The 15,972-nt window shown below is 43.2% G+C and overlaps 1 protein-coding gene across 1 annotated transcript in view; it reads right to left on the bottom strand.

The window, feature by feature from the left end:
* Positions 1–203: 203 nt before the first annotated feature.
* Mmd (monocyte to macrophage differentiation associated) overlaps positions 204–15,972 on the bottom strand; it is a 59,965-nt gene continuing 44,196 nt past the window's right edge. The window contains exon 7 of the mRNA XM_069993251.1: positions 204–1,411. Within this exon, the coding sequence (XP_069849352.1) occupies positions 1,100–1,411 (312 nt within the window). The 3' untranslated portion in view covers positions 204–1,099. The remainder of the gene's footprint in view (positions 1,412–15,972) is intronic.

Raw genomic sequence — 15,972 nt, 5'->3', positions numbered from 1 at the left:
GGGAGGAAGGAAGGGAGGAAGGGAGGGAGGAAGGAAGGGAGGAAGGAAGGAAGGAAGGAAGGAAGGAAGGAAGGAAGGAAGGAAGGAAGGAAGGAAGGGAAGGGAAGGGAAGGGAGGGAGGGAGGGAGGGAGGGAGGGACAGAAGGAGGGAGGGAGGGAGGGAGGGAGGGAGGGAGGAAAAGAAAAGGTCTGTCTTTTTTTTTCTAGTCCTGAGGCTTGAACTCAGGGCCTGAGTACTATCCCTGAGCCTCTTTGTGCTCAAGGCTCATGCTCTACTACTTGAGCTACAGCGCCTCTTCTGGCTTTTTTTGAGTAGTTTGTTAGAGATAAAAGTCTCACTGGGACTTTTCTGTCTGGGCTGGCTTCCAGCTTCAATCCTCAGATCTCAGCCTCCTGAGTATAGGATAACAGGAGTGAGAAGGTCTTTCGAGTTGAGATTGGAATCGTAAGCTGAAAGGAGCCATGGCTACGTCGGAGAGTGAGACAGTCAAGTTACTAACTCAGCGGGGGCAGTGGTCCTTGAGCAGAACTGTGAGGGAGGAGGGACACTTTGCCTAGTGAGTGACAAGTAGAGAGGTTACAGGTAGGGCCGGAGAGGAAGGCAGATACCAGATTTTGCAAATGGTGAGAAGACTTGGTAAGGCGTTTGGATTTTTAGTTTACATGCAGTGCAAATATTTGGAAAGCTTCAACGAGGGAGTGGCATTTTTCTGGTTTACATTTCACATCTTAGAATGGTCCCTCTCTCTGGCTACCATATGGTGAATGCATTACAATGAGGTGTGCGTGGAAACGAAGTGGAAATTTCCAAGGCAGAGGTGATGATAGCCCGGAGTGGTGGGGAGCATGCATGCAATGGAAAGAATTGAACCCCGTGAATAAGAAACCTGCAACCAGCGTTTGGGCCTGAGCTACCACCCTGTTCTCCCAGCCTGACAATACACATGTGCTGATGGAATGAATATTCCTGCTCTTCCTTTTTTTTTTCCTGATTAATGAATTTCCCTTTTCACCATACTTTTCTGCTGAGCCGTAAGATCACCGAAGACTGCTAAGGTCTACCCAGAAGCACACGTTAACGCCAGGTGTGGCAACGCATTCACGTCTTGGACAGTTCTAAGATCTGTTCTGGAATGTTCGTTCTGAAAGGGAAGCCGCGCAGCAAAGTCAGGCATGACAATGCATTCATCTCATTGGCTTTTCTAAGGACTCCTGGAGTCTTGGTCAAGAAAAGGGCCAGAGACATCAACCAGGGCAGGAAAGGAAGGGCTGACAGGACCATTGGACTCCTATGGATGGGGCGTCTTGCCCCAAAAGGAAGACATCGGGGGATGACACATGATGTTTCTGTCCAGGAAGGAGGAGGCCTGTTTCCAGCAGATTTCTTCATCAAACACTGTGCACACAGTACCTAGAGAGAGGAAGAGGAAGACCACTGGGTAGCTGAAACGTTCAGATGAACTGGAGAGGAGAAAGCAGCCCCACCCTAACTGCGTGTACCCGCAGCTCCTTCTCTTCAACAACTCATGAGCCTCCTGGAGGTAGGAAGAAAGGGGCAAACATTTCCCAGAGTTCCGTCTTCCTCCAGTGCCCAGGGTATTATTTCCAGGGTATTATTATGCCCAGGGTGTTATTTCATTGTGTTTCATATTACATCTTATTATTATTCTTTGTCTGCAGGTCTGTCCTCTGGCTGATTGGGAAGTAGTTTATTTATTTGGTGGGGGGCCCTTGGGCCATATCCAAGGATTGAATGTACCAACCTGGACAGTAGGCAATCAAGCAGAATTTGCCCAACAGTTACATGTATGACACACTTAAAGGACAAAAATAAAAAATTGGACAGGCACTGGTGGTTTACATCTGAAATCCTACCTACTCAGGAGTCTGAGATCTGAGGATCCTGGTTCAAAGCCAGCCCAGGCAGGAAAGCCTATGACACTCTTATCTCCACTTAACCCCCGGAAAACTGGATGTAGCACTGTGGCTCCAAGGGGCAGAGTGTTAGCCTTGAGCAAAAGAGCTCAGAGACAGCACCCAAACCCCAAGGTTCAAGACCTGCAACCGGAAAAAAAAAAAAGTATTCTAAGTTCTTTGTTAGTCATAGACACTTTCTAGAACAATTTACACATAGAAGAAAAAAAGATCTAAATAAATATTTTTTTACAGGTGGTAAAAATTGGAAAGCAGAAAGCAGAAATGACTTATCCAAAGCCATGCAATGTGTCTTAAGTTAGATATACCTAAAATCCAGATTCTCTGACTCCCCAAGCCTCTCCTTCAGCCAAGCCCGGTCAGAGTGAGCTACAATGGCACCCAGGGGAGTCAAAGACAACCATCAGAACCATACCAAGAACTGCCCTGGGGAGAATTCTTAGAAAACACATTACTGAGATAATAGGCTCTTCCTCAGAGCTGCTGTGTTCATGCTAGGCCCATCCTGGGCAAGCTGGGAAGAGCCTGAAGGGTACTAAGTCCTGAAAATTGGTGACTACTCAATTGTCCCCAAGAGCAGAGCAATAATACCAAGTGTTGTGTTCAGGAATTCAAACTTAATTGTAATCACTAATTAGCTCATTTTCAACCTCCTGGGCATAAGCACTTCAAAGCAGAGACGCTCTGGTTTATTTCGAGCAAAATCCCGAGGGGATGGGGGCCTTGGATGCTCCTCAGAACCTGCCTTCATCCTTGAGGTGTTTAAAGTGGAAGGAGCACAGAAGGTGAGGTTCATCCCACCCCTCCGACAGAGTCGGAGACAGAGGTAGAGAAAGAACCTGCTGGATGAAATGAAGTGCAGGAGGGAGGGAAAAGGAGCTACGATGTAGTGTGAAAAGAATACACACACACTCATACACACACACCCCTTCAGCAACTCTGAATGTGGGCTGGGAAATGATTCAAACCTCATTTTATAGACTAGGAACCTTGAGAGGACCAGAGACATCGTTCCGGCCATTTTTCTGCTTCTCTCCACTGCGTGGCTGGGCTCATTCTAGTGAAGGCTGTGAGCAGGTCCATGAAACAAGCAATTGGGAAGAACCACAAACCAACACGGGCAGGGGGACTGGGCTTGGCCTTCACAACTGGGTGCCAGGACACTGGTGAAGATGAATATCATGCTTCTTGTCCATTTCCTACTTTTCTAGTCCCCAATTCACCTAGGTAATGACTCAAGTGTTTTGTTTTGTTTGAGTTAGGGGCATTTATTTTTCTTTTTATTTTGGGGGAATCTAATAAAAGCTGGGGATTCTCTCTCTGGAATGAACTACGGGTTGTGGGTTGTATAAAGTTCTCTATGCCTACCTAGAACTTCAGAATGGGACACTGTGTAGAAGGAAGGTGTTTGTGGATGTGATTCATTCAGAGGAGGTCAAATTGGATTAGGGCAGGGTTTGAATGCCAGGACTGGCATCCTCATGAGTAGAGGAGGGAACAGACAGACAGACATCAGCAGTACAGCTACAGCCCGAGGAATGCCAAGGATTGCTGGGAGCTACAAGAGCCAGGAAGAGGCAGGCATCCACCATCCCCTAAGCGGCCCGAAGGGAGGCTGTTGACTTCTTAACCTCAGACTTAAGCTCTCAAGAACTGAGACAATACCTTTTCATCGTTTTAAGGTCCCCAGCTTCTGGGGGTTTGTTACAGTATCTAGGGGAATTTGGTAGAGTACTAAATATCTACATATCTCTGGTACACAGCTACCCTCTTGGGGAAATCAGATGGGAAATGTCCTGCTTTCTCCTGCCACCACTGTCTCAACCAGTTGAGTCCTTCTGCAATGTCCCTGGCCTCTCTTTTCTGATCTAATTCCTATCCTTTTATTAGGCTGAGTTCAGATAGGCTTTTTTTTTCTGTCAGATTTGAAATCAGGCCTGAACACTATCTGAGCTCATTTTTGCTCAAGGATAGCACTCTACCACTTTGAGCCACAGTACTATTTCCAATTTTCTGGTGGTTAATTGCAGATAAAAGTCTCACAGACTTTCCTGCCCTGGCTAGCTTCAAACTGCAATCCTCAAATCTCAGCCTCCTGAGTAGCTGGGATTAGCAGGCGTGAGCCACAGCACCCCACCAGATAGGCATTCTTCAGACCTGTCCTGACTACTTCTCATTCTCAAGCTGGATTAACCACACAGTCTTCCTTGTTCTTATAGGCTCTCTGATAGGATGATGACCTTTATCCTTATCCTTGTCCCTGACAGGTGCTCTGTATTGTAGCCCGACTATTTTGTACCATGTTGGGCTGCTGGTGGGTGGATAGTCACTATGTGAAGGAACAGCTGCTGATTCGTTACACAAAGAAGCACCAGAGGTGCCAGGTGGACCGAGGACAATGCAGGATCTCCCACCACAGGCCCTCAGTGAATGTTCCATCTCAATGATTACAGCTGTTGGGTTGCGGCCAGTGCTGCCTCCTGAGGTAAAGACATAGCAGTCACACTGAGGAAAGGGCTTTGTTGTTTCCCTGTAGCCAGTTTTCCTAAGAACAGGGGACTACAACCCTAACTTTCTTCTCTACCCTTCTCTCACTTGTAACACATGCTCCAGAAAAAGCCTACAAGTACAGACACTGAGGCCCCCCAGGTCCAGAAATGGATCACCTGGGTGATCCATTCTCAAATTTATTCCTTCTTCAATTCATGCATTCATTCTAATGTTCACCCTTCCATCTTCACCTGCAGACTGAGAAGCCACAAGTACATGTACCGGCTCTGCCCGTCTCTTCTCAGAGATGCCAGAATAGAAGAAGACAGCTATCTGGTTCAAGTGATATTCCTTCTCTTGCTTCCTATAGGGTTCAACTAATCCCAGAATCCTTCTTTCTTTATTCGTACCTCCCCGTTGATCCCCTTTACTCTGTGACTGTTCTTCTATTAGTAGTGATGGTTTAAAAATTTGTGGATGAGAAGGTAGCATGTTCTGTAACTATCCTGTTTACTTTCTTCCTTCAAGAGGCATATGTCTAGGTCCTGGAGGGACAAAACAAACCAAAAAATAGGCATACATCTAGGTCCTGGAGGGGCAAAACAAACCAAAAAAACAAAACAAAAATAAAACCAGAACCCCAAAAAAACCGCCTCACATTTACAAAACAAAAAGACAGCTAACTTAGGCCCTCTGAGGCTTGTCATTAAATACCAGATGTCCAGTAGGGAGAGCCTCTAAAACAAAGCAGCTGCTTGGAAGATACTCCAGGCATCCTCTCCTTCCAGTCCCTCATACCACAAGTTCCTGTGCCTTTCAGCATGCTGGAAACTTCATCAGAACCACATGGCTCCTTGGCTTTCAAATGACCTGCTTGTGGGGGGACAAGCCAGACTCTGTCCCTTTCTTCCCTTGGGGATAGACTTCTCTTCTCTTTCTCAGCTCTTGAAGATGCTAAGCAATTCATATTCAGACATATTCAGCTCCAAAGTTGCTTTTTCCTTGTTGCTTTTTATCCTTATGCATACTCCTTCTCTCTGTGCTTAAACATGAGGAGAGCTAACATTTATCCAAGGCTAGTGTATTCACCATGTGCTACAGTCTCTTAAGTACCAGGACTAGGAATAGCTGGATTTCTTCTTTAGTATTCCTCTGCATTCATCTTGGTGCTATGAATCATTTAACCATATTTTTCTTTATTGCCTCATATAGTCAGAAGCTCAAAGCAAAATGTGGGACCCAATACTAGCGGCGACACCAAATCTGAAAAGGTGAGCCAAGATCCTAATCTTGTCTTGTTCGCTTCTTTCCCCCTATCTTTGCTGCTTTTCTTTTCTTCTATTATTGGTTCATAAAGATATGTCAGTGAGGTGCTGGTGGCTCACCCCTGTAATCCTAGCTACTCAGGAGGCTGCAATGTAAGGATCATGGTGCAAAGCCAGCCCAAGCAGGAAAGTTCATGAAACTCGTATCTTCAATTAATCACCAAAAGTCGGCAGTGGAGCTGTGGCTCAATTGGTAGCCTTGACTAAAAGAAGAAAAAAAGCCAATTCAGAAATAGTACCCAGGCCCAGAATTCAAGTCCCAAGACACACACACACACACACACACACACACACACACACACACACACACACACACACACACACACACACACACTGTCATTGGGTTGTTTTGTGCTTTGGACAAGTAGATTCAAATCTTATCTGAAGTGCTTATGATGCGAATAAATTGCAAGTAAAAGGTATGTATACATACCATAATTTTAGCAAAAATCTTGTAACTGTTATGATGGTGGTAGGAATGCTCGGAGAGGTTACATAACTTTTTCAAGCTCATTCAGCTTTTAAGTTGAATAGCTAGGATACAGATCCAAATCCATCTTACTTCAAAGTCATCCACAGGCAGCCACAAGTCCTTATACTTAACAAGCACATATTAGTAAGAACCCCATGTATATGATCTAATTTCTCTTCACAACAAACCTATGATGCAGCTGTGATTACTATAACCATTATATGAATGAAGAAACCCAGGTTCAGAGAGCTCAAGTCATTGTTCTAGTTTGCTCAGCTAATGCTGCTGCTGAGATTTAGATGCACACATCCTGAAATTGGAAATCTCTGCACTCTGCACAGCCTCTTAACAGAGACAAGTAGCAAAAACGAAAACAAAAACAGATTACTGGTGAGTGCTGTTTGATGACTCTGAAATGTCCAGCTACATGGCTATTACAGACTTTTGTCATCTGATAAATCCTATAGAGAAATGGATGTGTGGCTAGAAATATGGATTTCTAAGTTTCACAGTCCTCCATAGAGCAGATGGATAAGAAAAAGTTATGTGTATTGTAACCATGAATTTATTTTTTATTTTTTTAATGTCAGCCTAAGCACTGACAAAGAGGATAACTACCCAGCATGGAAAGGCAAGAGATGAAAAAGCGCTGGAACCAGAGCATCCCTGCTCGCTGGCGCCATCTAGTAGTAAAAGTGAGAAATTACTTGGAGAAATTAATGGAGGTAGGATACGAAATTTCCCAATTTATTTGGACCTCAGAGGTGTTAAAAACTTAACGGTGCATCTTTTTCTTTCGTACAAATCAAATATGTGAATAAGAAACTTAAAACATACATTACGCAATTTGCCAAGTGGTTTCACCGTAATTCATTATTCCTTCTTACACTGTGTAAATTTTTTTTTTGTAAAATTATTGTACAGAGGGGTTACAATTACATGGGCAAGATAATGAGTACATTTCTTGTCAAACATTGTAGCCTCCTCCTTTGTTTCCCCTTCCCATCCTTCCCCACCCCCCCACAATTCTCCCCCCCCCTCCCCCCCCCCCCGCACCAAAGTTGTAAAGTTCATTTTCGACATAACGACTTATACATCTCATTGTTGCAATGGTTCCACCTGTATCCCTATTTAAACGATTTGGTTTTTCCCCTTCCCCTCCACAAATTATACCAACATCAGATACAGTGAAAGCAGGGGTTATACTGTGGGGGAGGGACATACAAAGCAACAAAGAAATAATCTTATAAATGTGTTAGAAACAATCTCATGAAAGAAAAAAAACATTTGAATACATATCTTAGGGTTCATTTCCCTAACATCACCTTATCTGACCTTTTCTGCTTGACTCAGACATACACTACATATTGCAAATAAGGGAAACCATGGGACCTATGTTTCTTTGGCCCTGGCTTACTTCACTTAATATAATTTTTTCCAAGACTTTCCATTTCCTAACAAATGGGGCAATGTCATTCTTTCTGATGGAGGCATAGAATTCCATTGTGTACATATACCACATTTTCTTGATCCATTCATCTACTGAGGGGCATCTGGGTTGGTTCCATATCTTAGCTATAGTAAATAGTGCTGCAATAAACATAGTTGTGCTGGTAGCTTTAGTGTGGTCTTGTTTGTAAACATTTGGGTAAATGCCCAAAAGTGGGATTTCTGGGTCATAGGGGAGCTCTATGTGGAGTCTTTTGAGGAACCTCCATACTACTTTCCAAAGTGGCTGAACAAGTTTACACTCCCACCAACAATGAAGTAAGGTTCCCTTCTGTCCACATCCCCTCCAGCATCTGTTGTTTTTAGAGTTCTTGATTTTAGCCATTGTAACTGGAGTGAGGTGGTATCTCAATGTTGTTTTGATTTGCATTTCTTTTATGGCTAGGGAGGTTGAGCATTTCTTCATGTGTCTATTGGCCATCCTTCTTTCCTCTTCAGAGAAGTTTAAGTCTTCAGCCCACTTATTTATTGGGCAGTTGTTTCTTTGAGTATTTGTTGTTGAGGGATCCAATAGACTCCACTCCCAAATTACTCAAGCTGATTCAAAACTTAACCCTCAAAAATCAATGGCTTTTCTGTATGCCAACAATGAGAAAAGTGTGGCTGAAATTAGGAAAGCAACTCCATTTGTAATAGCCCCACAAAAAATAAAATACCTAGGAATTAACTTAACCAAAGAAGTGAAGGACCTCTATGATGAAAACTTTAAAATCTTGAAAAAGGAAATCAAAACAGAACTTAGAAAGTGGCAAAAACTCCCATGCTCCTGCATTAGAAAGATCAACATCGTGAAAATGGCAATACTTCCCAAGGCTATCTACAAATTCAATGAGATACCTATCAAAATTCCAACCTCATTCTTCAAGGAAATAGAAGAGGCAATCCAAAAATTCATATGGAACAATAAAAGACCCCGAATAGCAAAAACGATCCTCAACAGAAAGAACACTGCTGGAGGAATATCAATACCAAATTTCAAACTCTACTATAAAGCCATAGTAATCAAAACAGCTTGGTACTGGCACAAGAACAGACCTCAGGACCAATGGAATAGAATTGAAAACCCAGAAATGAACCCAAAGACCTATAGCCAGCTAATCTTCGATAAGGGAGCTAAAAAAAATAGAATGGAAGAAAGACAGCCTCTGAAGTAAATGGTGCTGGCAAAAATTAGTTAACTACTTGTAGAAAACTAAAGCTAGATCCTTATATATCACCCTGCACCAGAATCAACTCCAAATGGATCAAAGACCTCGGAGTCAAAGTAGACACTCTGAAAACATTACAGGATGGAAGAGGAGAAACCCTAGGTCTCCTTGGCACAGGCCAAAATTTTCTTAATAGAGACCCAGAACCACAACAAATCAAAGAAAGGTTGGACAAATGGGATTGCATGAAGCTACAGAGCTTCTGCATGGCAAAGGACATAGCTAGCAAGATCAATAGAAAGCCCACGGATTGGGAGAAGATCTTCACTAGCCATACAACGGACAAGGGTCTCATATCTAAAATATACTTGGAACTCAAAAAATTAAATCCCCCAACAACACTGTGTAAATTCTTAAAAGCAGCTTTCCTTGGTAGCTCTGCCCTCTTCATCCTCTCAGGGTGGGGCTAGAAGATGCCACACACTCTGAAACCAGAAGAAAATGTGGCTGTCTTTAGTGTCGTTAGAGGTATCTTCTGTGCCTACACTAATGCCCCAGTCACAATGCAGAACATACCTTGGGGACGATGTCTGAGCATTCTAGGTGAGGGACAGAGGCTGGGTCATCTTCCTTCTGTCTCTGGTTAAGGTTCAGAGCTTTGACACACAGTGGACTTCCCACAGACACCTAGAGCTACCTGTTACCTGCCTCGGCTGTCTTGCTGGAACCAGCCAGTGCAGCACCATGGTTTCCATACTGTTTGATTTTGTTACCACAAAATTATGCTCTTCCTGGCCCTCCTCTCACCAGAGACAAGGTGGTTGTGTAGAGTTAATTCTCGCACAATTGCTATTGTCCTTTGAGAAACAGGGGGACGTGGAAAAGATACTGGAAAGATGATGACCATTCCAATGTTGACCCAATTTTTACTATCACGTTTGCACTTACTATCATCCTTCACACCTAGCTAAAATAACATTGCTTACTGAAGCAAATGAAGGATAGAATGTAAAGAAATAATGAATGGTAAAAGTGGAAAATTCACTAAGAATAAATTATACAAAATAAGCCAACTTTCCTTTGGAGAAAAAAAATTATATCTTTGTGGTAGAGTTTGTAATCTTAGAATACCATTTTGGAAACTGATGAATTTCCTTCCAGAACAAGTTGATAGAGCCAATATCCACTAGAAGGGCACACAATGCAGCACCAAAAGCCGATCTGTGCTCCAACCCAAACAGTTAAGCATCTGTAATACCTCTGACCCAACCAGTTAAGCTCTGTATGATTTGAAAGGAATTTCACACAAGCAAGGTTACTGGTGTCAGAAATCCAAATATTTTGGCATCTTTGAACAGCCACAGAAATTAAGGAGATGAAATTTAATGAGCAAAGGAAAAGAAAAAAAGGTAAATCTACTTTCAAAACAGCCAAATACCAAAAAAAAATAGGCAACAGTTCCTGGCAAGGAGACTGAAGGATTTGGGTGTTTATCAGCCAATGTAGGGTAAGCCATCTTTAATGGCAGATTAAAAGATTTCTGAAAACTCTATTTTCCCTTAAAAGCAAGGACAGATTGACCACAACTTCAGAACTCTGGAATTAGGCTTGCAACAATCTAAGAAGTGTTGATTCAGGAAACTTCGGGATCTGGGTAAGAACTGTGAGCTTTGTGGTGTTCTAACTTTCCCCACCCCATACCTCCACTCCCAGGATCACAACAGCTGTAAACCCCAAGAAGCCTCACCACCTGCGTGGCTGTGAAAAATCAGCAGTCTGGCAGCCGCTAGAGGAAGCAGAATCACATCTTGGGGCTAGTCCTCTAGCCTCCTCTTCAGAGAGCTGTCACTATTTGACCTATGCTGTAGCTTCCTGGAAACCTTTCCCTTGCAGATCTTCTCTTTATTTGAGTATCTTCAGAGCTGCCTCAAGGTGAAAAGTCCTGAGGATTTGTTGAAAACAATCACCAGCCACTGTTTAATGTCTCAGTTGACTGAAACAGAGAGCTTTCTCAAATCAGAACCTAACCAGAACCTAAATCAGAACACTAACCAAGTTTCAGAAACCAAAAGCGAAACCCTGGAATGTTCACCAGCAGGCTTTCCAAAAGCTCTGGTATCTTTCTAAGAATCTAGAAAGCTATGCCCTACATGAGCAGGAAGGGAAGGCTAAGGCAGGGTTGTAAATTGCTAGGTGCCAAGGGCACATCTCACAATAGGCACAGTTTGCTTTTTGGGAAAAACTGGGAAGACTGTGGGTACAAGGCATTTAAGAAATTTCTGCCCCATCCTCAGCTGACCATCCCTAAGCTAAAAGAGTGGAACCTTCTCAGATTTGGTTCAGAGAACATACCGTGTAAGAGAACAACAAAACAGGAAATAGCAACAATGATCAACCCTGGAAAGCTGAGGATCTGATTCCCAGGGTTGCCATATTATATCATCCAGTTTTCACCAAAGAGTGATATGGTATGGAAATAGAAGGAAATCATGACCCATATTCAGAGAAATAAAGCTATCCGTGGAAACTGTCTCTGAGAAAACCAAGATTTTAGACAAAAGACCTTAAATTATCCATTATAAATATCCTCAAAGAAGTCACATATTACTGAGGATGTGGAGACAGGAGGATCGTGGTTCAAGAGCAATCTGGGCAAAAGTTAGTGAGACATTGTCTCACAAATAAGCCAGGCATGGTGGTACACACCTCAAGTCCCAGCTACTTACAGGAGGCCGAGAAAGGCAGAGAAGGCAGAGGTTGTCATTTAAGATCTAAGCAAAGTTCGCAGGCAAACTAAAAGCTCAGACCTACCATATGACCCTGTTAGCTGCAGCCCACATAGCTAGCCTCTCTCCCGGACTGACTTCTGCTCATTGCCTGTGTCTTTCTTTGGCAGACATTGTATATTTCTGAAGTCTCCAACTTAGTGGGGCTCTCCACTTCATTTTCAGCTTCATCCTCCCGGCCTCCTGTATTGTCCTCTCAAGAGCTGCCTTCAGGAATCCTGACTTATCAGGCCTTCCTTTGAGATCTCGGTGGAAACCTCCGTGATTCTCTAACTCTTCCAATCTTCAAGCCTGCAAGCACCAGCATCAGATGGATGTTTCTAAGGCCTGCTGCCAGACTGAGCAATAGCGTAAACCCCTGGGACCTCAGATGCAAGCTTCATGCCAACGATTTTTCTCAGATCATAATCCCATGTGGATGGAGGCGATGGGCAGGCTATGAAGGAAGGCAGGAGAAACAGAGCAGAGGAAGGAGAGGAAGTTGCACCTCCGACTCGGTGATGATGCTGTGGGGTCTAGGCTCAAGGCTTCCAGACAATCCTTCTGTCCCATTTTCTCGATCTTCACAGTCATCCTGTGTCCTGGGATTTCACCATTCGCTTCACTGTTTGAACTATTGCAATGGTTTTCAAATCGTGTCATAGAGATGCAGCAAAGACTTTCCCAATATTTGGGGTTTTTTGTTGTTGTTTTGGGTTTTGGGTTTTTTTGATGCCAGTTCTGGGTGCTGTTCCTCAATTCTTTTGCTCAAGATTAACACTGCCACTGAAGATACAGCTCTACTTCTAGCTTTGTGTGTGTGTATGTGGTCAATTGGAGATAAGAGTCACAGACTTTCCTACTCAGGCTGGCTTCTAAATATGATTCTCAGATCTCAGTCTCTTGAGAAGATAGGATTTTAGGCATGAGCCACCATGGCCCAACTCAATTCTATTTTTTAAAAAAACAACCAAAACTATGATTTTCTGGGATGTTATAAGATAGGAGGAGGGACAAGAGATGGCGTCTTCAGTTTTTCCACTTCAGCTTTCTGCTTCCATCTTAACCCAACAAAAACATCATGTTTATTTCATTTAGCCATTCTGATTCCTCAAAAATGTAGTTTTATTATGAGTTTCTCCCTTAACAATGTTTGATTTTTGCATTACCTACTAGAGACATTCTTGACGTTCACTGTTCTTTTCTGCATTGGGTTCTGAATAAATCAAGCTCAATGGCTTCTACATGAAGTTGCTACCACCTGTTCCAGAATATGGTTTTGACTTTTAATTATGTCCTAGACATAGGTCACATCCTTGGATTAAGCCTCTGGGCCCTTTTCAAACAGAAGAATAGAAATAAGATGAAGTCTTCAGCTGTTTAGAATCCTTAGCGCATGGCCATCACTCAATAAAATAAATGCCAATTTATAATACTTGACTGTTCCTTTAGGGAAACTGCATTTCTCCAAGTCCTAGAAAAGTACCTTGTACACAGAAATAGTACTGAACTAAAAGGATATTTCCTTCCATGGCATAGTTCTGGGCTGAGCAAACGGCCTGATGCTATTTAGGAATGGTCCTGAATGTCTATTTTCTGTGGAAAATGGTAGGGTAATATTTAGGAGATGACTTCAACTTCCATCTTCTGTTGGAATACCACCCTCTGTTTGTCCTAGTTGTTGTGATGGGCTCTCTGAATCCTTCCTCATTATAGTTGGTTCCAGAGGCCCCTTCTGTCACTATGCCAGTGTTAACCAGGATGCAAACCTCACAGTCATTAGTTAGTAGATGTCTAACTCTGAATCAAATACCATACAAGGCATTTCCCATGGATTAGCTCATTTATACTCACCACAATGCACTAGTGGGTGAGGCAGCTACGGTTACCTTAATAACTTATTCTAAGTAAGGTAGTTAGCAGGTGCTAGAAGAAAGGCTTGTCCCTTAGGTGGGTTAGACTGGAGCTCATGCTCTTAACCCCTATGTTATATGCCAGGAGATATTATGGTGGGTGTACAAGGATGAATGAAGAGGCAGTACCTCAGAAATGATAGTTCAGCCAGGCGCCAGGGGCTCACTCCTGTAATCCTAGCTACTCAGGAGGCTGAGATCTGAGGATCGAGGTCCAAAGCCAGCCTAGGCAGGAAAGTCTGTGAAACTCTTATCTCGAATAAACTACTAGAAAACCGGAAGTGGCACTGTGGCTCAAGTGGTAGAGCGTTCACCTTGTGCTGAAGAACTCAGGGATAGCACCTAGGCCCAGAGTTCAAGCCTCATGACCAACAAAAAAAAAAAAAAAAAAGGAAAAAAGGAAAGATAAGAAAAAAAGAAAGAAAGAAATGATGGTACAACAGATGACACGTCTCTCCCCAGCAAAACAGCAATCGAACTGGAGAAAACTATTTAAAGGAGCCATTTGTTGAAGTATCTTGAAAGGGTCCTAAAGATATAAAGTAGAAGAGAAATAATCATTCAAGAAAACATAATGAAATCAAAATCCTTGGCATTTGGATCATGGCCTGTTCTTCTTCCCTCCCCTCAAACTTCTTGTTATTGGAAGCTATTACCCAGGACATGTGCATCCAAAAAGATGAGGTTGCCTTCTTTCCAGGTCGCAGTCTTTAGGCTGTGGTTTCATCTCAGAAGAGGCAGGATGCTAAAGTAGCTCACCTTCTCTCAAGCCTCAGAAATTCTAGTCCAGATAGGCAGAATGAGAAGAGTCAGTCTCTTCTCTGTAGGTGAAGAGAAAGCAGGGAGAACTCTAGGCATAGCAAGTTAAGAATATTTAGAAACTGTTTTACTAGACTAGAGATACAAGGCAGAACTTTCAGGGTAGATATAGGATGAGAAGAAATCACGTGTGTTCTTACTCCTTTCACCGAGTACCCACTGGCAAAGCAGGACTATCTATGGGCAATGAAGATCTCTGGTCTAATTCCAGGAAAATGGGCTGGGCTTCTGCCCATGAAAAAAGACAGGCCACCGAAGGGGAGGAGGTGTCCACAGTTCTGCCTGAGGAGACTGCCTTTAGTTAGAACACAGAGTACAGAATAGGAAAATATTATTGCAAATCATTCCAAGGGCGATCTTGGTAGACAGCAATTAATAGGAGGCTAGTCTCCGAATACACAAACACGCGGCCCAACTGTCAGACCTTTCATAGAAAACCAGGGAAGGAAGACCTCCGGGGGAGGACAGAAAGGCTGTATTTTGGTTGTACCCACTCAGGAACAACCAGTGCAGGATACAGGGCAGGCTTGCAGGACTCATCTAGTCACCCACAGATCCGTCAACATGGAATGGAAACTTGAATGGCACAGAGGGCTGGAACACAGCCTCTTATCAGAAGCGGAGTGAGCAATGAGCTACTCTGACTCAGGAGTGTTTCCTAGAAAGCCCGACTATTTAAAATAAAATCACAGTCATCCGCTCACAGTTTGCAAGGCTATGCGCTTGTCCAAGGCTGCACACTCAAAGGAGGAATCCGTGAGGGAGTCACCAAATAATGGGCTGCTGGCTGAACATGGAACAAAAACAGGAAAGCTTCCTGAATTACAACGACAGCTTCTAAATCGCACGGGCCAAGGAGGACTTAAACACAAGCTTTGACTAATGAGTGGTTCCTGAAGCTGCAGGGGCCATCCTTATTTAGCTAGGCCTAGAAAACAGAACACACACAAGGGGAGAAATAAGGTTACCCACTTTGAATAAAATAAAATCGGCCAAGTTGCTTCAGCCTAACTAGGAAGCAAATAAATGGCCCAAGAAGCAATGACCACCACTGGGGGGAAACAATCCCCAGCATGGTTGCAATGGTATAGACAATGTTCAGTCTCCAGCAAAAAGATTGTGACGCAAGACTCATACCTAAGGAGAAAATCAGGCAACAAGGGCTGCCTTCAAGAGGACCCAGATAGTGGAGGTAATGGGAAAAGGCTTCAGAGTAGCTACTGTGTGTGCATGTGCAAAGAACTACAGGAAAACATGCTGATGGAAATAAAGGAAAAGATAAGGAAACCGTCTCATCAAACCATATCTGTAAAGACAGAAAGTTATTTTTAAATAACCAAATGGAACAAATGACTAGAGAGGCTCAGTCTCAGATTTGAGCAGGCCGATAAAAGAATCAATGAACTAGAAATATGGGTTGGTAGGAGTTATTCACAGAGGGAAGGAAAAAATATGAGAAAAGCACAACTCAGTAATGTGAGGGGTGCCACTATGCACATCAACACGTTTGAAATGAGAATACCACAAACCAAGGAGAGAAAGGGACAGAAAGACTCGAAGAAATAATGGCTGAAACTCCTCTAATTTGATTAAAAA

The sequence above is a fragment of the Dipodomys merriami genome, unplaced genomic scaffold, assembly GCF_024711535.1.
Source record: "Dipodomys merriami isolate MVZ:Mamm:240054 unplaced genomic scaffold, mDipMer1.0.p SCAF_42, whole genome shotgun sequence".
In the NCBI taxonomy this organism is placed as follows: domain Eukaryota; kingdom Metazoa; phylum Chordata; class Mammalia; order Rodentia; family Heteromyidae; genus Dipodomys; species Dipodomys merriami.
The sequence above is the reverse complement of the archived record's forward strand: the minus strand, read 5'-3'. Positions and strand labels throughout refer to the sequence as shown.